We start from the raw sequence: 27,061 nt of genomic DNA, 5'->3' as shown, positions 1-27,061 counted from the left end.
TGTACATACTCACAAAACAATTCAGATGCACTTCAGTTCCATATATGCTGGTCAGCATGAAAAGTAAAGCACATGCACGCGCCTGCTGTCCCACCCCGACTTCTACCAGAATTTTGCATATTTTAATATGCAAATCAATATAAATATCACCTTCCCTGTTCAGTGTTGGTTTAAAAGACAATGGCAAAACCATGTGAAAAAAAGAATTTCAGTGAATGCAAAGTGGAGGCAATTAAAAACATACTATTTTTTGGCTTAAGCAGTGGTATAAACAACAAAAGGAAGTTGATCGAGTGATACAGAGTGGCGGAAACACTCAGAAGTTCAAGTTCAGAAAGTCGCACAGTGCCTGAAATAAAAGAAAGTGGTCAGATATCAACATCAATGTGAAAAGGCAAGTTGTAGCCCACCATCTGAGTGTCTTATGGAAGCATATTAGGGTACAGAGAAAAGAAAAAAAAAGGGACACAGTGAAAAAAAAGATTGAAGTTTCCCATTTAATCTTGTAGTTTATTTTATCATTAAAGTAAAACTTTGTAAACTTAATCTGTGGCAGGAACTCCTTTCTCTGGGCTGACATTTTCTATGACATCAGACATCACTGCTCCAATGCCAGAAGGGACGATTTAAAGTATGTGAGGACTGTGTCAGATGTGACAAGTTTCTTTGCCTCTGGACCATTTTCACTGTTTGCCAGCTTGTAATAGCTCATTGAGTGGATGTAGTACAGTTGCCAGGTTCGGCAGAAACTAATTATAATCACAAACCCAAGTAACATTTTCGGTTGTGGGGCCTTCAACACAGCCTAAAACCCATTCTGACATTTGTGCAACCCTTGGGCATCTATAGTGTGCCTGTAATACCTGACACTGGGCTTTAGGAACTCACATTTGTCTTACCTGGCTCTTAGTCCATACTCTTCAAACCTTTAAAAACACAATTTAGTACACATCTCTTAACAATGGAATTTAACATTTAGTACACATACAGTCTTGCCTTTTCTCTCAGTTCACACTCTTGGTCAGATGCTTATGAGTATATCAATTATTATGTTGTTTATTGTCTTCTAGCATTCTGTATATTATTTCTGTTTAGTTTTACTTGTTCTAATTCAAAACTTTGTTTTTCGGGTATACATCTTTTATATTGTGTTTAATACATTGTTACGAGTTTGTACCTTGTATTATTTATTCCCTTTCTGTGCTATTATACCATTTTAAATATTTTCAAAGTGCTTTGGCCATATGAAACATGCTTTTAAAAATAAAATTTACATTGATTTATAATGGTTTTTAATTAGCTTGTTGATTCAGTGGGTCTCTCTTGAAGTGGTGTTACTAACCCAGCACACCACAGCATAGGAAATCACACTGGCCATCACAGAGTTAAAGAAACACAGTCTTCTAATAATTAAAGCTGGCTGTGCCCTTCCTTATATAGTACCTCAGTGTTATGAGGCCAGTCCAACCTGTCATTGTTATGGAACACCAAGTATATGTAGGAGTGGGCCATCTCTACATCCACTCTTTGAACAGTGACATAGAGGCTCTTTGGTATTGTGAAAGTGACCAGTTCCTTGGGTTTGTTATGGGTAAGATGCAGACAATTCTCTTCATACAAGAAACACCCTTTTCCACCTGACTCCTATACTCTGTTTCAACCTCCTTATCAGTACACCCCATAAATGCAGAATCATCTGAAAATTTCTGCAAGTAATATGACCTGGCGTTATGTTTAAAGTCAGCGGTGTACAGAGTGAAGTGAAAAGAAGACAGGACTTTTCCTTGTGGTGCTCCATTGTTGCTCATATCCGTATCAGAATCCCAGTCCTTCAGTCTGAAAAACTTCAGTCTGCCCAACAGATATTCCACTATCCAGGACACTGTAGGCTAATCCACTTGCAAATCTCTGAGTTTACCATGGATGGTTGGATGGCACTAAAGGCGCTGAAGAAATCGAAAAACATAATCCTCACAGTGCTGCCATCTTTGAAAATAAACCTTGTGGAGCAGATACAGTAGATAATTGCATCCTCCACTACAGTCTTTGTCTGATAAGCAAACCGCAGTGGGTCCAGATGGTCTACCACAAGAGCACTCCTATAGTCCAGGACCAAGGTCATCATGATATGACATTAAGTGTCACTGGTCTGTAGTCATTAGTCATTATTGTCTTCCTGAAAACTTATGTGACCATCTGCTTTTTTTTAAATGTTACCTTTTTTAAGTACAAGTTTAAATATTCATGGTTTGACTAATAAAAGCTTTTCAGCGCAGCAGTTAATTTATGCCAGTACTAGTCTAAACATGAAAAAGGATAATTATTACGTTTATGAGCAAATGTCTTAATGACCCTTTATAAAATATAATTATATTTAATTCCATTAAGAGATACATGTTACTCTTACAGTAAAAGTCATGAAGGTTTTCCTTGAGTTGTTTTTTGTAAACATGTAGGCTTTTTTCTCATCTTTGATCTCCAGTGAATTAGGAAAACTTAACAGATAAGAATATAATTTGCATCTCATTACAAATGCTACCATCCTCTTATAAAATACTGCTCTGCAAATATCTAAATGCACTTGAGGAATATTGCAGTATATGATACATCACACATTCATCTGTAATTGACAATGATTAAATGCATCTGCACTTTTAAAATGAAGTAGTAGCTATAATATTATGAGAGAGAAATAAAACAAGGTATTTTTTAGCTGTTAGTCCTTATCTGTTAACAAATGACTTTTATTTGAAAATAAATATTTTAAATATCTGTTAGTGTCAATTTTAATAAATATGTGTGCAGTTCATCAGATTTTATAATAATATATTCAAATGTCATATTTTTACTTTACTCGCATGTGTTTCATTTATATGCTTTAGAGCAATGGTAACTCAGTGGGACTGGAAAATATTTTTGTCAGTCTGACCACCTGCAAATTATCTTGCATCATTCCACTTTTTCTGGATTTTTTATTCCAGCAATATTATTAATGAATGTATTTATATAGGTAAAGGACCAGAAAATTATAGATCAACTTATTACTGTAAAATAGCTTTTTGCTATGATTGTTGGTTATACTTAAATTTAAACCACTGTCTTTTATGTTAACTTTTCCTTTACAGCATTAAGCAGAGTGTATTTTTGTAACTGATTCAGACAAAAATGCTGAACAATTCTTGAATAAGTTTTTATATTGTTGCACACAGAGCTGGAAAACTCATGAAACTGTGCATAGTTGGATCACAAGTAGAAATAACTATGGTTGCTTTACACATTTTTAAAAATGTAACTTTTGTCATCTGAAGAAACTGACATGAACTTCATGTTATCAACTTCAATTAAAAGACATTATTTAATTGTTTTTCTGCAGATGACTGTTAACTTAAAAAAAAATCTGCTAATAATATCTCGTTTTCTTTTCCCCAGACCAGCTGAAAAAACAAAAAAAAAAAACGAACAAGAAAATCACTAATTTTCTTTCCATGAGTTCCCAGAGTACAAAAAATTCTGCAAATGAAACTTTGCTTCATCCAAAAATGTTTTACATAACTGGTTTAAATGGTTTGGCTTTTGCTAACTATTTTTATATTTTTTTGTTCATTGTCTATGTTTTTACAGTGTTTTCTAACATGTTTGTCATCTCGTTAATATATTTTGATCAAAGTCTTCATAACCCAAAATATATTGCTGTCAGTCACTTAGCTTTAGCTGATGTATGTACATCTACAGCTTTAGTTCCTAAAATAATAGATACATTTCTTTTTAACTCTAATTTTATTACATATGATGCATGTTTAACTAATATGTTTTTTGTAAATTTCTTTAACGTAATGCAGTCTCTTTCTCTTGCAATGTTAGCATATGATCGATTTCTTGCTATATGCTTCCCCTTACAATATCACAATATTAATACTAACAGCAGGATGGTCCTAATTATATTTTCACTTTGGGTGTTTGCTGGGGCTTTGTTGTCTACAATGGTGTTCCTAATTACAAGACTCAGCTTCTGCAAGTCGACAGTGATAAACAGTTATTTTTGTGATTATGGACTTGTCTACATATTAGCTTGCAATGATTTTCACCTGAACTTAATAATTGGTTTTTCATGCATAGCTTTTTTGCTTTTTGTGCCACTGACCTTCATCCTCATTTCATATGTAGCTATTTGGTTTGCCTTGCTGAAAATTGCAACAACAGAAGGAAGGCAGAAAGCGCTAAAAACATGTACTTCACATATGATCTTGGTGGCAATGTTTTATCTTCCAATAGCTTTTTCATATCTTGCATCACAGTTTACAATTTTTTTCCCAATGCAAGGATTTTATGTAACTCATTAGCTACAACAGTTCCCCCAATGCTGAACCCTGTCATTTATACACTGAAGACTGAAGAGATAATGACTTCTATCAAAACGTTACGAAAGAAAAGACAGACGAAAAGAGTAATGACTCAAACAGCCAAATCCAGTAATAAAACAATCACTAAACATATAAATCCAAATTAATTAATTTGACGTTTGATAAACTTCTTTTAAAAATGAAAAACTGTATTATTAGTTTGTATTAACTTCTAGAGACTCGGTTTATTGCATAATGTACAGATGTTTATTGTTTATTTTCTGTCATTTTGTGCTTATTAATAAAAAGCTGATCGCAAAAAATACAGATTTTTTATTGCTTGTATATTTATTCATGCTTGTATATGTATTCAGTGAAGCTATTAACTACACATGTTGTATAATATTAAAGTTTATTTTTAAAGTATTTTAGATTAATATTTACTATAAAAGGGGTTACAAGAAACAAAATTCTAACATTAATGGGTTTCTGGAGTAATTTAAATATAAAATGATTTCTTTAAATAGTGTAAAAAAATGAACCAACAAGCATAAAGGTTTGGGGTTTCCGGCCCCGTATACTGTAGAAATATCAAAAAAATATGACACAAATGTCATCAATGGTCAGTACATAAGTGTATCACATAGTAGACCTTTCAAAGATGGCGGAGGAGGAACATTTATGGAGGAGGGGCCGGAAGTAGAGAGGTATGCTGGGTAGGAGCTGAGATGGATGGTGGGATTGCTGACGTCACAAGGAGTAGACAGAGGAAGGGCGGAAGTAGCGTAGTGCAGGTAGTGATGCAGGCAGATTCATGGTGGCGGTGCGTCTTTCTTTCTGCAGGAAACAAAGAGAGAAAGGTTAGTACTCCGCCACTCCCTCCTGGCATATGATTTCGCAATATCATTTGGGTCATATCATTTGGGTCCGTCCACGGCCCCCTACTCGCACGTGCGTGACATGACCCCCCCCTCAGCTCACATACTCTAATACATTTGTGGAGAGCAGAGCCTCAGCTTCCCATCCTTCTTTTATTATATCTAAAAGTCCCCAAGGCTGGCGTCCATATAACAGTTCAAAAAGGGGAAAAACCCGTAGAGGCTTGAGGTACCTCCCGGTAAGCAAAAAGCACGAGAGGCAAGAGCTGATCCCAGTTCCTACCGTCCACGCTGACTACCTTGCGCAGCATCTGCTTGAGAGTCTGATTGAACCGTTCTACCAGCCCTGGGGCCTAGGAGGTCGGCATGAGCTAGTTCGCAAACCTCCTGCCGGAAGGTACGCGGTACTAGCAACAACTTCCGTACCTTGCCCTCATGCGTCGCAACTCGATACAACAGATTATTTTCTAAAACAAAGTAGGGTTCCTGTGGTATGGAACTGTCAGCCTGACGGCTGCCGGGGAAAACAATAGCATTCCGGGCAAACTTCAGGGAATCATCATTCCACTGTTCCCTTTTAAATGACGCAGGCATTGATCTGAACTGATGATCCATGCTGGCTAGAGGATCTTGTGGCTCGGGGGAAATAATGGCTCCTTGGCTCGTGCCCTCCCCGGCGGATACTTCCGGGTCAGGGTCCGTCACTTGAGTTTCTTCCCCCCGGCTTTCTACGTCATCACTGTCTGCCTGAGTGCACGGCGTGGGAGCTGCAGGGAGGGTGCAGACCCAACGAGGCCCCAGGAGTGGTTGTTTATCTTACCGCTAGTTTTATATGACCAGTCATGTCCCAACATCACTGGAAAAGGGGGCTCAGGTAACATCGCAACCTATAACCGACTTAAGTCCCCATTCCAGGAGATATAACACTCTGCAGAACGATACGATCTGGTATTATCATATACACAAGTGACCTGTAATTGTTGTTTTAGCCTCTGTCGCGGTAAAGTATAACGGCGAGCCACAATGGTTATGTTGCTGCCGGAATCAAATATAGCCACAACCGAGTACCCATTCACCAATACCACTCCCATATTAGGGATCACCAGAGGGTGTGACAGAGTACAGTACCTTTCAGTAGTGGCCCAACTGTAGTCCATAGGGTCGACATTGATTGGACAGGCTGGTAGTAGATGTCCGGCCTCGCCACACTTGAAACAGCGTGGAGAGGCCGGCTTTTCTCTGGGCTTTGTCGAGGCTTCCGCAGCGCGGCGAGTGGGCTCGGGGGTGATGGCACATTCCTGTCGGGCCCCGCGAGCTGACACTCCACGACATCCAGGAGACCCTTCATGTCTTTAAAGGGGTGTCGTCGGACCTGCTGGGCAAGGTTGACTAGCCCCTCACACGCCACTTGTTAAATGACTTTCCGGGCTTGGGGACCTTCGGGCCATAATCAGCGCCCCATCTTGCCCCAGAATTCAAAGGCTTGGGCTCTTGCCGGCCGATCGGGGTCAAACTGCCAGTTACGCCACTCGCTAGCCTGCTGGTCTGACATAATGCCATAGCGCCCCAGGATCTCCGCTTTTAGGAGGTCATAATTCGCTGCCTCCTCCTCGGGGAGGTCGTAATAAGCCCGCTGCGCAGGACCTTTCAAGTATGGTGCCAAGATGGACGCCCACTCGGTTCACTGCCACTGGTTCTGGGTGGCTGTCCTCTCAAATATGCCCAGATATGACTCTATATCGTCTGCCCCAGTCAATGGAACGATCGGAGGAGGTGGAGGTTGTGGCGGATCTGGTCTTACCGTCTCTACAGTGGCCAATCTTGCCTTGGTATCTTCAAGTTCCCACTTTGTTGTGGCCTGCTCAATTTGGAGGGACTGTATCTGTGCTGCCATACCTTGCAGCACGCTGTTCAGGTCCTGTCCTTCTGACATATTCGGACGTTTGTATCCTGCCGGCTACGCCACTGTAAAAGAATGAACCAATAAGCATAAAGGTTTGGGGTTTCTGGCCCCGTATACTGTAGAAATATCAAAAAAATATGACACAAATGTTATCAATGGTCAGTACATAAGTGTATCACAAGTAGCATAGTGCGGGTAGTGATGCAGGCAGATTCATGGCGGCGGTGTGTCTTTATTTACATTGCCAAAATAACATCAAGTCGAGTTGTTAAGGTCCCCAAAAGTCTTTTTGTCTACAACAACACTTGGTCACTTATTCCATGTGTCTGTGGTTCTCGGTGTGAAGAAACATTTTCTTAACATCCACTATAGATGTTTGCATCATCATTATAATCTCTTCTGTTTCAACATAGAAAATATTTTACTCCACTGGGAATATTACCAAGGAATAAAAGGAACTCCTTGAGAAGCTCCTGGCCTTCACAACTTTCTCAAAAAAGGCAGCATGAAAATTATTTGACGTAAGTCATTAAGATGGTTCAGAACCTTAGGGGAATCAAAGCTTGAGGTTGGATGCAATCAGTCTGAAATATTCTATGTGTTGGACATTATTAGTATGAGTATTAGTACGAGTTTGTGTCATTTTTAAGAAAATTCAAAGTCCAGTAATATATAATTTGATTTTGCTGTATAATAGGCTTAGATATTTTAAATTTTCACATACAGACAGTGGCGGTTTGTAATGCAAGGTACTTTGGCGCCACCCCACCCCCTCCAAATATTTAAAAAATTCTACTTAAAGTAAGTAGGTAACATGAAATAATCATGAAATAAATTTGTTTATTTGCACAACGTCATTGGTGTTAGCGCATGTCAATATCCATTAAAAACTGGTTCCAACTTGTACTTGTTTAATTTCTGTGTGAATACCTGTACAGGTAGTTGTTGACTTATGACCTATGCGTCTTACAACCATTCAACTTACAAGTGCTACCACATCTCTTGGGCAAGTGTTTGCCACGGTAACTCTGTATGCTGTGAATCATTCATCTAGATCTTAGTTTATTACCTGCATGGTTTCGACTACATTCAGTTACATGTGTCTTACAATTACAGGAAAAAGGCAATTGATATTGACACAAAAATGAAGGTGATCAAGCAGTATGAGGGAGGAAAGAAAGTGAATGCAATCGCATATGAATTTAAATCATCCCACTGTAACCAGTGTTTACCACATGCACTGTAATGCTGAGCTCTGGCTTTGAATCCAGCTAACCACTGAAGCTTCTTCATTGTGACTCACAATGTGCCACTTTATGCGAACCTCCACAAAGGGGTAATGAAACCATCCTGAACTCCTTTATCTGTTAATATTTATTTATCATTAGCATAACAAAAAGACAGGATTCGTGAAGCTGTTAAAGGTTTGACAACATGTGCAACATTAATAGTAAAACAAAATAATAAAATAAAAAATAATATACAAAAACAAGTCTACACAATATGCCAAGAATAATAATGAAAAAAAATATAAAACAAACAATATGAATTAGGGTCTTATTATACAGTAGTACACATATGGTCAGGTTTGAGCACAGAACAGAACAAGCCAGCAGCTTCAATCATGATACACCAGTTTGGATTTTCTGCTTTTAAATAACCTATTTTTTCGGACTTTTGACTACAAATTCGGCATTTCACGTTGTTTTGATGAACTATATGATTATGCATCTCTGACTGTGTTCTTTCTTCTTTGATCTTATGGAGACACCTTTTTGGCCACAATAATCGATCCAGTATAGATGGTAGACATTTCACTAACCCTGAAGGAAAAGAAGGCAAAATTTATATTCAAGGAAATACAGGTATCCTGATCATAAAAACAGAATAAGTTTTAGGTTAGACATGTCCTGTGTGTATTATCTGGCAATATGGGATGCAAATTATGTTTTAAGATTTGGGGTTCTGTGGATCTTAAACATTAGCCTGGCAAACGTGCATAGGACTAGGCAGAATGGCAGCATGTGCAGAATAAAATTAAGGTGGGAATGACTCTGTGGGTGAGGTAAATGATAAACTGGGATGCAAGACTTGAGAAAAATCATAAGACTAGTGATTGTATGATGTGTATTTATAGAACACAGTGAAAAAGGCCAAGGACTGGGCATATGTGTATCATAACATTATATCTAAAGATTGTAAGATATGGCTGGCCATGTACCCCGGCCAATACCCCCAAGCCGCCAGGTGGAGCCCTCCTTGCAGCATGGAGGTCCCCAGAAGACCAGCAGGGCATCATGGACAATGGAGTTTTTATGCACCGCCCTGCTGGATGCCATGGGGCCACGAGAGGGAGCTGCAGGGAGGACCGAAGAGTTCTTCATGCCCTATGACCCGGAAGTTCGTCATAGGAAGAGCGACGGGCTTCCGGGGTGAGAAAAAGCATTGTTTACCCTGACCTGGAAGGAATAAGGACTTGTGGACTGTTGGATTGGGAACACTTCCGGGTCGGGGGATATAAAAGGACTGTGGGAGCTCCCAGACAGACGAGCTGAGTTGGGAGGCAGGGTGGCTAAGCGTCTGGGAGAGTGGAGGATTATTATTGGTTTATTGTATTGTTATTGGAGTATTTGGGAGTGGAGAGTGCTTTGTGCACATTATTGTTATAATAAATATCACTATTGGACTTTTATCTGGTGTCTGACGTGGTGTCTGAGGGTGCAAGGGTATGAGCAAAACCCTTAATCTACCACAGTTGGCATAGTCGGCAGGATTCTCTGGCCGTCAGTTTGGCAAAGGACCTGAAAAATTTTACTGTGTACAGAATACCCCGGGAAGACAGCGTCACGACACACACAGGAATAATCGCCAGAAACCTCACCTTTTTCAAGTCCGTAATGGGGAAAAAGAAGACAAAACAGGGCAAAAGCACCAGCAGAAGTTCCATGTTCGTCATGGCCGACACTCGGGATGAGCGACAGGGTGACTACACGGATCGGGAGAGGACTCCAGACGAAGAAAACTACAATGAGGTATGTGCTGGAAATATAGATAATCTATTTAAAATTACGCATTTTGTACCATGCACATACCTCGGAAAAGTATCATCCGGAAGTTCTGCGGGATGCAGGAGAATCTCCTGAAGACGGCGTGGCGCTTTTGTGCGGGCAGACGGACAATACAACGGACTTCCGCATGTCAGATGCTGGAGAAGGACACGTGAACCAAACCGAAGGATTGGGGAAAGGAGGAGGAAGGCGGCTGTGCTATGAATGTTGCTGACCGGGACATGGATGGCGACGTTGTCTTGGGAGGACGTGGAATACAAATCCTTTTTTATTTAATATTCCCCCAAGGTTCTCGCGGAAATTTTCTGGACTTCGCCAGGACCCGACCAACAACTCCTCCTGGAGGAAGACATCCCTCACGGGGCTGGCCGCTCCGAATCATGATTCGTCACTGGGGGGGGAGTACTGTAAGATATGGCCGTCCATGTACCCCTGCCAATACCCCCAAGCCGCCAGGTGGAGCCCTCCTTGCAGCATGGAGGTCCCCAGAAGACCAGCAGGGCATCATGGACAATGGAGTTTTTATGCACCGCCCTGCTGGATGCCATGGGGGCCACAAGAGGGAGCTGCAGGGAGGACCGAAGAGTTCTTCGTGCCCTATGACCTGGAAGTTCGTCATAGGAAGAGCAATGGGCTTCCGGGGTGAGAAAAAGCATTGTTTACCCTGACCCGGAAGGAATAAGGACTTGTGGACTGTTGGATTGGGAACACTTCCGGGTCGGGGGATATAAAAGGACTGTGGGAGCTCCCAGACAGACGAGCTGAGTTGGGAGGCAGGGTGGCTAAGCGTCTGGGAGAGTGGAGGATTATTATTGGTTTATTGTATTGTTATTGGAGTATTTGGGAGTGGAGAGTGCTTTGTGCACATTATTGTTATAATAAATATCACTATTGGACTTTTATCTGGTGTCTGACGTGGTGTCTGAGGGTGCAAAGGTACGAGCAAATCCCTTAATCTACCACAAGATGCAATATACCATTATTAGTTTACAAAAAGTAAGGTACTGCTTTTTGATCTTTAAGTGGGTGTCACCAAATCACACAAAATATCTAGTTGACTTTTCTCTACATATTTTTATAATAAACAGAAGAAAAAAGAATCACAAATCTGCTTCTCATGACAGTGCAGAAACACCTGTGAATGATACTTTGGTTCATCCAGAAATGTTTTACATAATCAGTTTACATGATTTGCCCTTTGCTGTCTGTTTTATATTTTTTTGTATCTAAATACTACATTCCTAAAAGTGTGATCATTTGTATGTACCTGATGGAACTGTTGCTTTTGCAGTGTATAATATTAATAATTTATTTGTAAACTGTTTTGTGATTCCCCACAACATAAGGCATTTGCAATGTTAATCTCTTTTACTGAAGTATTATTCTTTTTAAAATGTGTCATTTGTTTTGTTTTAGTTCCATGGGATAATTAAATCCCAAATGAAATGGTACAGTATGGATTTACTAGGGCATTTTTATTCACATTATATATTATTAGGTCACTGGAGCAGCTTACCTTTGAACATGCTATACGCAATTGTCTATGACCAAAACATTCTAGCATGACTACATCAATGCCTGCTTTTTCTAGTGGCCTGGATTTTCCTGCAAAACACAGATTTACAGGAAAGTGAATTCTTTTGAATTGAAATGAGTAGTCTGTAGAAAGAAAGTGAAATTTGAGTATCTATTATTATCATTATTAGAGATTTATGATTTTCATCTGCGGTGGGCTGGCGCCCTGCCTGGTGGTTGTTTCCTGCCTTGCCCCCTCTGTTGGCTGGGATTGGCTCCAGCAGACCCCCGTGACCCTGTAGTTAGGATATAGCAGGTTGGATAATGGATGGATTTTCATGTGTTAGTCGTCAGTTGTTTGTGGTCCCCTTCAAAGTCCACAGATGCAAATGTAAGAGTTAAAAATTTAAAGAGCTGAGAGGTTGGGTGGGGGATCCCATTTAAATTAAGCAGATGTGCATGTAAACCTTTTCAGAAGGCAGGGGTGAGAGATCCTCATTCAAAGTTTGTAGATGAAAATGTATATTATAGTGAGGGATCTGCTAAGTTTCAATTGACATCTTCTGCGCCATCTTGTCTTGGATCCAAGGACATCAGTTCTGCCTACATTTCTCTGTCCCTCACTTTTCACTTCTAGCAAAACAACATCTACTCTCACAGTCACAGCCAAAGTGCCTGGCACACTTACTGGGGCTTTATAGCACATATATGTAGCTTTGCATCTCACTTGATCTTCACCCAAATTTTCTCCTTTCATTTCACACCTCACCATGCTTTCCAAAAATGATCTAGTGCCTTTTTTCCTCTTCAGCAAACTGCTTTTTTCACTTGTCTATTCATCTAATTGGTCAGTAAAGCCCTTAACATTTCCTTCGTTTGCATAAAGCCCCCTCTCAGCCCAGAACAGAGCATGAACATTAGCACAGATCCAGTATTAATATTAATATGAACAAATATGTATTAACAAATACAAAAACAAATACTTTTCTTGGTTCTATGACATCACCAAATTTCAATTAACTCTGTGAAAGCATTTTGAGATTTTGAGGTATTTAGTTTTTTTTTATTGTAGGGGTAGATTTTAGCCCCTTTTACTTCACTTTCACAAATGGCTTTCATTTGCATGAACTGGATCTCTGTGGCGAAAAGGTAAGTGTACTGCGTTAGAATGTCCCACTCACTAGAGCATTGTTATGACAAATAACAGCAAATAGAAAAAACACGTCGACTCATTTTGCTTTCTCTGCAGCGTCACCAAGTTTCAATCAAATCTGTCGACATTTTTGACAATTTTTTTTATTCTAGGGTGTTTTTACCCCTAAATATTGATATATTGAAATGTCCTTTCTTAAGAGATATCACCTACCCTAGATGTACAATCCTGCTTTATTTTAGCTTTTTACATAAATGGGAAATAGTATTTTTGTTGATGTTTTAGTGAGTGATTTTACACACATATACATATATTCAGTAGGTGGGTTGTCAAAAACTTAGGAATAAAAAACTATTTTAAGATACGTGACTCATTTCCTTTCTTTGTGAATCTCTACCTACAAATTTATATAATGGAAAAAGAGCAACAGAGACAAAAACAATATTTGGGGTTCTAACCCCATATATTCAACAATATTCATCAATACTGAAAAAGAAAACAAAGTAATAAATCAATCGCATTTAATCAACACAGTAGTCACGTCAGCCTGTATCCAAGACAGGACTGACAAGCAAGAGAAGATGGCTGTCTTTATAGTCGGTGAGGAGGAAGGGGTGTGTCCAAAGAGGGTGTGTTCAAAGGGTTGGGGCCAAAAGTGAGGTCAAAAGTAGGTTGGGGTCTGTAACCAGAAGTGTTGTTTGTGTAAGACGCTTGCGAGTGTGGAGGATTATCTTTGCCAAAATGAAATGCAATCCAATGTGTAAAATGTACGAAAACGGAATGCATATTTGTGTCATGTATTTAATGTTTGTTTAAGTTTTTGTGTCATAACTAAAAATAAATCAGACAGATAATTCATTGTTTGTCGACATGGCAGTGTTTGTTGTGGTTGTAAGAATATCTGTCCTTTCCTTTCTAATTGGTGGTCCTGGATTTATTTGGTTTAGCTCATTTCACTAACATGAATGGTAAAGGGTAATCAGGTGATTGTTGATGACTGTCCAAACGTGGACATCAAGAAGGCTTTACGGCATTCGTTTCAACCATAGCATCCACAGAAAAGTTAAACTCAATAAAACGAGCCATCTTTTGGATATTACCGATGATAAAATCATTCCAAAAAAAATTGAAAATTATTTTAAGATTTTATTTTTCATTCTAAATTGTCCAATTCACAGTCAAATCATTATATCAGTTGTAAAAACCTGAACCGGTTCCAATTAACTGCAGCTAACCACCTGCCTTTTATACCTTTACTTGACCCCTTTACATAGAGCGGGAGAGGGTATCTGCCAAGATATAATTAGCAGCAGACCAGGAGATATATTTTAATAAAGAAACTAAGAATTCAACAGAGCAAAAACACTAAGATAGAGAATTAAGTTAAGATGAGAAAGCTAAGAAACATAAACCAAAATGCCAGAACCTAAATTACGAAACCACAATTATTTACAGGTCAAATCTGTAAACCTGGAAAAGAGCTACTGGTGTAGCACTGGATGTATAAATGAGTCTTTGTGATGTGAATCATGCATCCACAGATTCTAGGATGACAGTTGTAAGAGACGGCCGGCAACTTAACCCAGCCAGGACACCCCTAAGATAGAAGGATGAGGAAAGGCAGCTTTTCTAGAACACTGCCTTCCACAAGATGATAGAAGGCAGCTCCCCTGGACTACAGCAGTGTCCCAGGTTCCTGCAGGGTACTATGGGACATTATGTTCGGCAACACAGTCCTTCTGGGTACCGTGGGTGCCGCCAGAAGATGCTGTGGGAAGATGGTGGAAGTCTAAGTGCTCACCTTGCCATGGACAGAAGCCCAGAAGTACTTCCGGGCCGACAAAGAAAACTCAGGTTTTCCATCTGGACTATATAAAGAACTGTTGGAGACCCAGCAAGCAAGCCTGAGTCGAGAGGAGGTATCCAATGCTTGCTGGGAGGTGTGGAGGAGAACAATATTGTGATTATTGATTTATTAATTGTGTTTATTGTGGCTGTGGTGCTTTGGATGCAGTGGTTAGAAGAAAAATAAGAAAATTAAAATACTTCTTGGTGTTTTAACCTGTGTCCTGCGTCTGTCTGTTAGGAAAAAGGTGGGCAATAGTACCACCTAGTGTCCACTTAGTTACACAGTGTGATGCACTTAAAAATTAAAAGGAAACAAATTGTCAATCTTTTTTGCCTCTGTGGAAATAAAAACACACAAACATGAAAATAAATGACAAAAATTATTTGTCTTTAAAGTCCTAAGAACTGGAAGAAAATGCCTAAAGCAAAAAATAATTTTTAAACTGGCCAAAACAGGTTTTCCAATTCCTAACACAGAATAGGGGCAAAATCCTTTAGAGAAAGTGGTGGGAATGTGAAGTGAATGACCTTTGATTGAACTGGGACTTGCCTTCTGTTGCTGCTGAAAATAGTAGACAGCCTGCAGAGAAAATACTTCTTCATGGAGTAGGTATATTTATCCTGAAGAATTTAATTTGAATTGTATAAGATATATTTTTATAAATGGGTGATATGATTGTGGTCAGTGGTGCTGTTCTGGGACAGAGTATCCACACTTTGAGAACTGTTGTTGTCCTTGTGGATTGTGAGTGTACTCCCTGAGCTTACATCAAAACATTAAGTTTTTTCTCCCACATCTCCAAAGACCCAAAAGGTTGATTGGGAAGTCTACATTGGCCCCATTATGAGTGATCATGAAAGTGTGTGGATGTGTGTATTGTGTTATTCTTTGGATAAGCAGGTGCACTGTCCAGGGTTGTTTCCTCCCTGTTTCCTACTGTTTCTAAGATAAACTCCAGCACCCCATGACCTTGTCTTAGATTATGTAGGTTTGAAATTGTAAGTGTATAGTATTTTGATTGTTTAAAGATCAGAGCAGGTAAGACAGATTAGAAAAGAGCTGACGTACATAAGACTGTGTAATAGACAAAACAGCATAAAAATTTGGGGCACCTGAAGGTGAACCCCACATTACTGAAATGAAAATAAATGTGTTAAACGAACAAGGCTGAGAAAAAAATGTGTTTTCACGCACAAGTCTATATCTTGATCTCCTGAATTTGAGAACTTCTAGGAGGAAGGTGGAGGGACACCTGAAGTGATGTCAGAGGTGGTAAAGCCATCATTCTTTCGGTCTGCAGAAGGATAAAGAAAAGAGACATTATTACATGGAGCAGTGGGATATTAGCATTACTAGAGCCCTTTGCATGCGCATGTGGCAACTTCTAGCCTCCTTAACAGAGAGACCTGACACCTAAAACAACTTTTTCCCAAGGTCTTTCAGGCAATACTGTATATTAAAACCTTAGTTATACAGTTTCTCTCCAATACTTATTTTTGTTTCTGACTCTTTCTTAAAATCTACTGTATATACTCTAAACTTCTTTGCTTTTTCCTAATTATTTTCTCAAGATTTTAGCATTAGACATCTGGAATTTGATCTGGCAGATTTATGGTCAAATGTATTGCATACATTAATTTTTATAGGCAGGGCCGGATTTACACATTTCTGCACCCTAGGCCAAAGTACATAATTCTGCACCCCCTCCCCCCTCAAAAAGCTGATTTATAATTTTCAATTTAATATGTAATAGTTAATTTTTGAAACATATAAGCACTTAATACAATCTTTATAATCTTTGAACCACATTATATTTTTAATTAAAAACTCACTACTTATGAAATTGCATATCCTTAACACCTACAAAAAACTTTCCATTGAATTTCTTCAATTTGTCTTAAGTGCCTACTAGAATTTCTTCCTTTGCGCTTTTGTCCATGAAAAGGCTTCAGTTGTTTCATTGAAGTCGACAGATCTTGTTAAATCTGCTTCAATGCAAAGAAGTGCAAGGGCATTCAACTTATTTTGCTGTATTGTAGATCTTAAATGATCCATGATTCTTTTCAGAGAAGAAAAAGACCTTTCGGCTAAGGAATTCATTACTGGCGTGCAGACAAACATTCTTAATAAAATATCAACGTTTGGATAAATTGTTTGTTGTCCTTTTTCTCGTAGCCACTTGCAAAGTCACAATGTTGCAATCAGTTATGTGAGATTTCAGATGGATAAGTTTATTGCATAGAGCGGATTCCAGATCATCTTTGAAAATCAAAAGCAGGTTTCTTCCCTCTTCTTCAAGTTCAGGTGAAGTCAGCGACCAGAATTTTGTAATAACACCAAATCTTTCGCCAAACACTTTGTAAGCAACTGACCTTTTCTCAAGTTCAGCTTTAAGGTTGTCAGCAATAAAATTAACATAAAATGCAAAAGATTTACATCGATTCTCATCTGACATTATAGAATTTTATTGAAATCATTTGCACTTTGTGTCAGACTTACATTACACCACATTAAATGATGCTGCATAAACAAGCCATAAGTTGTGCATGTTTCATGCTTTTTTTATAATTTGGCGAACACCCCGTCAACTTTTTCTGCTTACGGCTTTCAGTCTTACAGCCCTGAGTAAACTAAACAGTATATAAAAGTTGTAATAATATATTTCATGTACCAACTATCAGTAGATATGTAGAAGTCAAGCAATATGAGTGTAATGAATCACTTTGAATCACTATTGTAACGCCAAATCTGGAATTTTCCTTTAACACGTAGTTTAACTGAGTGTGTGAGAGAGAAATAGCAAAGGCTTTTTGCCTGTGTCTGAGCAAGACAGTGCAAGCTGTAGAGATGGGCAAAGTAAATGTACTGCTCAATTTATTTAATGTATATGGATGTAAATTTAAAAAACAGCATTTTATATTGCCTTTTCAAAATAATACTGAAAAATTTGTAAATATGTGGTTGTCATTTCTTCTGACATATACGCCATATACACCACCCTGACTGCTGCACCCTAGGACATGGCCTAGGTTGGTCTTATGGGAAATCCGACCCTGGTGGTAAAAGCACCAACTTGCTTTTACTCTTCTGTAGCATGAATTGCATGGTGAAGGTGAATGTAAAACACAACAAAATAAAAAATAATTGCAAATAGCTTAGTCCAGGCAGTCCCAGTTTTGTAGTCTGTGCCCTATTTCCATAATTTTCTCCATTTGCATTCACAATCTGACTGCATACATTCTTGCATTTAGTAGCACTAAGTACTTTACAGTGGCATTTGTGATTCAATTACATACAACTTTCATTAAGTATGAAGCTTAAGAGTGTTTCCAGCTTAAGCAGAGCTGATCCAGCAGCAAAAATGGCAAAGAAGGTGATGAGTGGCCAAACAAAAAATACTGATTAAATAACCAATGTCATTAAGAAATCAGAAAGATTGTTTTCTTTATATATCCATCATTGTTCTTAATTAGTTGACATGTTTCATTTACTTCTTTGTGATTATTTTTCAGGGAGTTTAAAGTGTCACACCAGTTTATAAGATCACTGCTAGCATTCTATACATTTCTCTGTCCATGTAAAATAAATGTGTTATCTGTTCAATAGGAATAATAAAATCACTTAAGTTATTACTGTTATGTATTTATGAGTATGTACTTTTAAAAGGCTAGCCATTATGTCTTGTTTATTTGATTCTTTAGAAATATCAAGTATATTTTCTACTGTATGTACTAAACATATATAAAAATATTATAAACCAAAGGATTTATTAATTTCTTGTCTCTCTAAAATACTTAAAGTGAATTGGCTGTGTACACAGGGACTCTTTCTGATAAGGTGATTAGAGATATCCAGGGAATTAGGAACACTTCACTTTTGCCACTCTTCTGAATATAATTAGCATCTTATTACAAATTTCTCTATATAAAAAACTCTTCAAAAATCAAACTACACTATTACTGCGAGGAAAAAGGTAATTATCTCATATATATTTGAAGCAAATGATATGACAAGCTTTAATCTATATTGAGAAAATGTTACACTTATCTTTATTTTTAAATAGCAGCAAGTGCACTTTTCTATAGAATAATTAAAGTAATGCATTTGTATGTACACAAATGATATCTGTCAAATGGGTATTATCAAATGACCTAGTCATATACTGTATATATATATTTTTTTTTGGTTTTAAATGGAAATATTTTTTATTGCTGTAAACAACAATATTAAAATACCTAATCAGTACCTTTATTAAAAGAGCAAATATGATTTTATTATTAAATAATTTTGAACATATTTTAATTATCAAGGTAAAATAAATAAATATACAGAAACAGAAACATATATTTTGCTTAAATTATGCCAGTTATAGATCATTTCTCCCTTCAAACTTAATTGAAGCATTTCTTATGTAAGCTTCCTTCTTTTCAGTATTATGCAAAAATTAGTTAGAATTTGAGAAATAATGTTGGAAGATGATATATGATTTAAGTTTTTCTCATCTTTCAATTTATTGTGGAAATAATGAACTCTATTGATGAAAAATGTAGACTTGTTTTATTATTAATATGACATGTCTATAGATGTGCAAAAGTTATTTTTATTTTTTTGATTGAGGAAAGTAAAGATACCTTCATATGGATACAATATATTAATAGAAAATAACTATTTTTTATTTAGACCATTTTAACAGTGAACCAAAGAAAACAGCCAAGAATCAACTTCCGATGAGTTCTCAAAGTCCAAAAAGTGCAGTGAATGATACTTTTGTTTATCCAGAAATGTTTTACATAACGGGTTTTCATGACATGCCTTTTGCTTACTGCTTTTATATTTTTTTAATTATTGTGTACATTTTTACAGTGATTTTTAACACGTCTCTTATTGTTTTAATATATATTGAAGAAAGCCTTCATAATGCAAAATATTTTGCAGTTTTTCACTTAGCCATAGCTGATGTATGTACGACAACAGCTGTCATTCCTAAACTAACTGAAACATTTATTTTTAACTCTCATTTTATTTCATATAAAGCATGTTTGGCTGATATGTTTTTTGTTCATTTCTTCAGTTCAATGCAATCACTTTCTCTTGCAATATTAGCATATGACCGGTTTATTGCTATATGTTTCCCTTTACGATATCATAACATTAATACAAATAGTAGGATGGTAATAATCATATTGTCAGTTTGGCTCTTTTCTGCTGTTATGACGTCTGCAACTGTACTTCTGATTACAAAGCTCAGCTTCTGTCAGTCTACAGAGGTAAACAGTTACTTTTGTGATCATGGACCTGTGTACCGCTTGGCCTGCAATGATTTTTACCTCAATTTAGTAATTGGTTTTGCGGACATAGCATTGTTGCTTTTTGCACCCCTGGCATTCATTCTGATATCATATGTAGCCATTGGATTCACATTGTTAAAAATTACAACAGCAGAAGGAAGACAAAAAGCATTAAAGACGTGTACATCACACATTATCTTGGTGGCAATATTTTATGTTCCACTAGCTTTTACATATGTTGCCTCACAATTTGCAAATTTTCATACAAATACAAGAATTCTTAATAACACACTGTCTGCAACACTCCCACCAATGGTGAACCCTATCATTTATACAATAAAAACTGAAGAGGTGATGAGTTCAATAAAAAAACTTTACAAAAGAAGAAAAGACAGACAAGGGAGAGTAATAAATACCATGTTTCTAGCCAAATAATTTCCCCATAACATTCCCAAACCTGCTAAATCGTAATTCTGCATCAAGGGGGCCCAGAGGCTATCCCAGCAGCACTGGATACAGGGCAGGAAACAGCAGAGGGCAGGCCCTTAGTCCATGACCAATCCTCCCAGTTATGCACCCACACTCACAATCACACAAGGGCCAGGTTAGAATGACTCAATAACCTAAACTGGAGAGAACGTGTGTGACTGGCTGCCACTGGGATATTCTCTGGAGCCCCAATAGTTCTGGTGTTATATACTGCAGCACAACACATATCTGAACAAGTAAATTCCATCTAACTGCCATGATGTTTCAGTTAAACAATACTGGGTTGTGTTAAAAGCTTAATATTTGTTTTTTGTTTTTATAAAACAAAATGCTAATGTGTATTCAATCAAGGCATTCCTCTTGCATGTTTTAATGTTCTCATTGGAATTCAGATCATTGTGACTCATTCTTTTTTTAAAGCAGAAATTCACTAATTATGTAATACATACACTGCTAATGACTTTTTGTAGAATTCTCAGTTAAAATTGTTGCTTTGCATTTTTTGTTATACATTTTAAATAATTTATTCTTTTCCTATAGTTAAGATAAATGTGAATGAAAAATTTATTAAATATTTTTATGTTTATTAAAAGATGAATTGTGAAAATGAAAACTGAATCTTCAAAAGTTAATAATTCTAAACCAGTCACCTGGAAATATCAACAGTAATAACTGCTCAGGATCATTTTGCCACCTCAAAACTAAAAAGAAATAATTGGCAGAACATTCGAGTACCTCATTCCTGTGATGTCAATTGCCAAGAAGAGTGAAAAAAAAAGAAAAGAAAAGGCCACTTATGAATCGGGAAAGATTGAGATTCAGGTTACTATTAAAAAAAAAAAACTTTCAAACATTATTTTAATAATAAAAACAAGATGTTCTGTATGGGCACAGAGTGTATTTAATACATAATATGTTGATATTAATATTAAGAAAAAAGTCACAAAAACAAATTGTGACATCCTTATGTAAATGACAAAAAATGTTTACAATGAAGAAGCGTGTTATATATTGTTTAAAAGGAAAAGAAAGGTACTGCATTAATTCTTTACATATTACTACAATGCAATTATTGTATACTACAGTAACAAAGTTCACTTTTCTGTGATGAATTTGTGATTCTAAATTGTCCCTAGAGTGTGTGTGTGCACCCTGTGGTGGGCTGGCGCCCTGCCCAGGGTTTGTTTCCTGCCTTGCGCCCTGTGTTGGCTGGGATTGGCTCCAGCAGACCCCCGTGACCCTGTAGTTAGGATATAGCGGGTTGGATAATGGATGGATGGATGGATATTTGTGTGCTTGCGTGGGTTTCAATTTATGGCAGATTTTATCTCTGGTAAAAAGCCACATAAACAACACATACAAATTCCACATTTCTATTTGGTAGCATAATAAAAAGTTAAAAAGGAAAATCAGAGAACATTAAAAAGGAACCTGTATGTTTTTTTCCCTTATATGATAATTGCTTTCTAACAAAAAGAATCTGCCTTTGAATTAAATAAGCTGTCTGCAATGTCTCACTTTATACTGTACATAACATATAAATGGCGTAATACCCCGAATTACAGCTCCATTTGGGACCAGCCATTTGACTGTATGTCAGTCACAAAGTGCACAGGTCATTGTAATTGAGGCTCTGTTGGTCTGGTGCTGGTCACTGGTACGCATACTTTAACTGCTGGTACAGAGTAGTGCAAATTGACCTTAGAGTCTCTGTCTTTGGGATGGCGGTGTGGGCCGAGTACACACAATTGGCTACATGGAGCAGCACCGATCCAAACAAAGGGCCCTCCAAGAGTCAGAAACAATATGAGACCCTGTGAAATAATGTTTATAAAAGAGCAACATTTAAAGTATGACCTGACATTTCATCATTTAAATAAGCAGTTTAGAAGCCAACTGCAAAGGAACCTATACAAACAACAAAGCAACAGCAAGTGGCCCTTTTAAGGATAGGAAGCTACTTAAAAGACCACGTCATGTGTAAAGGATCCAATGGCAGTGCAGTGGTGAGGTGCTGCATTATTAGTTTTATTCAGGTACTCACTGTGGCTCTGTCATCAAGTCTTTCTCACGATTTGCCTCTAATAATAGCTCAGTCTTCAGACATTAATGGTGTTGGGAGTCATTTTATTGATGGATAAGTGGGGAGGGTCTGTCTTAGAGTTCAGGGTAATTTTCAAGGTCAGAAAAGATGTCAGTAAAGAAGAAACAAATAAAGTTGTTGTGAAGAAACAAAGTTTTTGTCTTTCTTGCTGGAGTGTCTAACTTTTCTGTACTGTGTTACTTTCATTAACTATAAAGGCAGCAGAATGGTCACACTTTTAACAGTACAGGCGATGATAGTATACCAGGAACAAAACTCATCAACCCCTAAGAACTGAATGTTGGTCTTGAAAGCATTTTTTTCTAAGAACTTTGAATCTCATTCTTTCATTTTGTTGCTTTTTTGATTTAAAACCTATAATTTTATTTTATTGTTATTTTGTGACACCATAGTGTGTGGCACCATTTTGCTGATTGGTTGCTTATAAATAACTATAAATAAGATTTTAATGGGTGCAGCATGGAGTCAAGTCTCTCTAATGGAAAGCTGCCTGTGGATATGCCACACTTTCCAGAAGTGACGCCATGTGACTCCATTAGTGTGACACTATTTATCCTTGCCTTGCAAGTCATTACATTGACCAGGTTTATGAACATGAATCTAAAAGCCTTTCAGAATTGCTTTTTTGACAATTTGGCTACTGACTTTTGGGTAAGGATTTCAGACTTTGTGTTCTAATTTATATATTGGATTAGTCACACTGTCATTTGTCTTATTGGTTATGACTTCTGATAGAGTTGGTTTCTGATTTTATTTCCTGGTCTTTTCTTCCTTGTTCTTGTGGCCTGCCAGCAGTTCATCTGTGGCATTCTAGTGAAAAGGGACAATTTATTCTCACTATCACACTTGAAACATATAGCATTAAAATATCATTAAAAATCAGGAGGCTAGAGTAATATGATTGCATATCCCAAACCTTAAGGATGTGCCTACACTGGAGTCGCTACAACCGCCACCACTTCATTTAGAATGTTCAGTATAAGAGAGAAATTAATTTAGATATACTGTATGAACATTGTTCATAAACCAGCAATGTGTCACATAACCTACCTTAACTGTTACAATTTCTAGGTCTGAACAGGAGAAAAATCATTTTACAAACTAAAGACTTACCCAACACATACTGTGTATGTTACTACTTTCTGCACAAGTAGAATGACATTTGCTAAACCATTCACTGACTTTTCCCCTGACTACAACGTTACAAGCATGATTTGTGTCAGAATTGTGATGCTTAGTCTTTGCCAGGTTTTGGTCATCTCTAGTATTATGGGAGATGCTTTGTCTTGGAGTCTTCAGGGTCCATGTTCATTTCACTGATACATGTTGAAGGAAAGAGTGCTTTGCATTGTTTTATCCCACTTTTTTAGTTTAATTTAACTTGGCAGCATGTTGTGCAATGCAGATAAATTTTTAGAAGTCTTGGTTGCATATTTTCTGCTGATGGTTAGGGTTTGGCTTCAGCAAGACAAACGTTTCTTTTCCATAGGACTCTTGCTTGCACTGTTTGCTTTCCATTAACATGATAGGGCCCATAGTAACCTCTGTTACTTTTATGATTGGCATGTTTTTTTTTTTACTTTTTTATGTTGCCCCTTGAATTTTACATAAAATTTTATTTTGAAGTATCATTATGAAGCCAAAGGACTTGTATTTAGTAACATAAGAACTTTTATATATAATATGATCTTCACAGAAATTGCTGGAAAGTAGCCCAATGGTTAGTTTTCCTTCCTCATGGACATAACATCTAACATATATCCCATGTTTTATTGCTGACTGAGTGGAGTCGGCAGCACATTCTCTGGAGTTTTGAGTAGACTTTAGTGTCAAGTTAATTGGCAATTCTGAATTAGCACTGTATACTATAGTGTCACACCCAGGGCTGGATACTACTTTGTGCCCGATTCTTCAGGAATAGCCCCCAGTGACTCCGTTTTGAGTTTGTGAATGTTAGGCTATGTTATTTTCCCCTGTTTTATTTTAGGATATTTTATTTTATTATTTATTTTTCTGACCACCAAGAGGTCAATCCATCCTGGATAAATAGGAAGAGTTAATGTCAGGAAGGACATCAAGATGTAAAATTTTAATGATGGAATCATTCCAATCAACATCAACATAGAAATAAGAAGAGATAATGAGGAAGAAGAAGAGGAAAGGACTCGGTATTGGATTAAATGGGATTGAGAATGTTTTGGATTTTTACTTTCCCATGTTTTATTTTACAACATAGCCGTTACAGCTGATTATTCATATTCAATATCATATTCATCCAGTGCCTAGCTCAACAGCAGCTGGCATAATAGGAATTAATCCTGGATATGGTGCTAGTTGCTCTTTGGGCATATTTAATCACATACTGTAGCACACTCCTTTACACCAGGCTAATTAAGAGGATATGAGTAGATGCTGGGGTGTCAGTACAAAATAAAGGACAAAAAAAGAACATACTCTCCAAACCTGGCCAGGATTCAAACCTTGTTCTCTGTAGTTATGACTCGGACACATGGGAGATGTGCAGGGCACTAATATTCACAGATATTCTGACTACTCCCAACCAACACGCTGTTTCTAATGACCTCCATCCAGTCTTCCCAAATAAAAAAAAAATAGAATTCATTAAAAATCTGATATTCAAGGATTTTTATTTTGATGATTGCAGACTTCTGGCTCTCATTGTGTTTATACATGTCCAGTGCTGAAAGGGGTGGGACTTCCAGAAGCTTACAGAGGTGATATCATTGGTGCTTGTATCACTCCTCCTCCACTATCAAGCTGGGTGAGGCAGAGGGATTAGCATATGCACTTTCAACTAATCTATCATCATCGAGTCACCTTGCTCTGAACCCCAAACACCCTCCCTCAACATGCATAAGCGACCAAAGTCAGCCAGAGTTCCGCTTCGGGCTACAAACTTAAATGAATGTCTTCTTGGGAATGTTTTTGCCTGAAGGAGTGACTGCAGACATGTCAGCTCATCCTTGATTAACAGCTTTGTTATTAGATGAGGTTGAGAGCTATCCAAAATGGTGGTAGAGATACGGTTTAGGCATCCATTTAGTGTTTATTCTGGAATGCAGGCAGGAGTAGTAGAACAGACTTGCTAAGTCTCCATTCTTAATAGTCATACACAACTAAAAGTTGGCCATAATATGGTGATACCCACTTTTCTTGCAGAAGCATGTTTGATAATAAATAAATAGAATTCTTTATATATGAATTAATTTAATTGTATTATTTGTAACTACTCAATAAATTGTCAAACTGCACTTTGCTGCATTTACAACTGTGCAAAATAAAGTAATAAATAATCTATAAAGTAGGAATGTTTACTTTAGTAAGTACATGATAATGCTGCAGGCACTAATTGTCATTGGCATTCACTAAAAACAGATCCATTGCTAGATTTCAGACAATTTATAAATCAAACTTGAAGGAACAGGTCGAAAGCAAAGTATCGCTGAATTCCATCTTTTTTAACATGCCTTTAATATTGCACAATAATATCATGTCAGAAAAAGCTGATCCACTCTGTTTTGTGACTTTCTATTTAGTCATTTCCTAATCCGCTTATCCCTGAACAAGGTCGCCGGGAGGTGCTGGAGCTGATCCCAGCTAGCATTGGACACAAGACAATCTATCACAGTCTATCCAGTCTATCACAGGGCGAACACACACACTCACACACACACACACACACACACACACACTCACGCATACACACTAGGGCCTGTTTAGTATTTCCAATCCACCTAACCTACATGCAGTCACGGGGACAAAATGAAAACTCAATGCACAAACCTGTCCCCTTACTGTGATGCATTTTCTATTTAGCATTTATATATTTGTTTATTGTTTTATTATGAAATTACATAAGAATGGCCCATCACAACAGTTATGAAATTTGTATAATACACATCTATCTGAATTTTATTCCCTGCTTTCTTGTTAAGAATGGTGATTTGGGAGCTCAGTACTGCATGTAATAATACCAGGGATGTAAAAGTTCTAGTAAATTGGATATGAAAGCCTTGACTGGAAAACCATTCATCCATTAATTTCTAAACTTGCTTCACAATGTACAAAGTTGTGTGGAGCTAGAGCTTAGTTCAGCAACACTGGACACAATGCAGCAGTCTTCTCTGGACAAGATGTCTGTCCATCGCAGAAAACCAGTTTACAATTAATACTCAGTTAGCCTAAAATTACAATCCTTGGAAAAATGGTGGAAACCAGGAGACCCACAGAAGACCAAAAAGAGTATGAGCAAACTCACCTCAGAAACTGACCAGACTGGGACTCAAACCCATGTTGTGAGGCAATACCACAAGCTACTGAGACACTGTGTTTACTCTCTTTGAAAACCATTTAATTAAATAAACCATAGAAGACAATACATTGAAAAATGTTAAAATATTTATGGATACATCATTTACATAATCCTAATTCATGAGCGTCAGAAAATCAACTC

The 27,061-nt window shown here is 37.5% G+C and overlaps 2 protein-coding genes across 2 annotated transcripts; both read left to right on the top strand.

The window, feature by feature from the left end:
* Positions 1-3,485: 3,485 nt before the first annotated feature.
* On the top strand, positions 3,486-4,507 carry LOC120524603 (olfactory receptor 51I1-like). Its single transcript, XM_039746434.1, is given in 2 exon segments — positions 3,486-4,305; positions 4,308-4,507. Coding segments are annotated over 2 exon segments (1,020 nt in total).
* A 14,926-nt stretch (positions 4,508-19,433) lies between these two features.
* On the top strand, positions 19,434-21,388 carry LOC120524602 (olfactory receptor 146-like). Its single transcript, XM_039746433.1, has 2 exons — positions 19,434-20,385; positions 21,330-21,388. The coding sequence occupies exons 1-2, from the start codon at positions 19,434-19,436 to the stop codon at positions 21,386-21,388; spliced, it is 1,011 nt and encodes a 336-aa protein (XP_039602367.1).
* The last annotated feature ends 5,673 nt before the right edge of the window (positions 21,389-27,061 follow it).

The sequence above is a fragment of the Polypterus senegalus genome, chromosome 2 (assembly GCF_016835505.1).
Source record: "Polypterus senegalus isolate Bchr_013 chromosome 2, ASM1683550v1, whole genome shotgun sequence".
NCBI lineage: Eukaryota > Metazoa > Chordata > Cladistia > Polypteriformes > Polypteridae > Polypterus > Polypterus senegalus.
Note: the sequence above shows the minus strand (reverse complement) of the source record. Positions and strands in the feature narration are given on the sequence as shown.

Excerpts from the sequence above, each read along its gene's own strand:
- LOC120524602 (XM_039746433.1), top strand. The coding sequence starts at position 19,434 with ATGAGTTCTCAAAGTCCAAAAAGTGCAGTGAATGATACTTTTGTTTAT. Across the intron at positions 20,386-21,329 it reads ACTTTACAAAAGAAGAAAAG|TCAAACATTATTTTAATAAT; the intron begins ACAGACAAGGGA and ends AAAAAAAAACTT.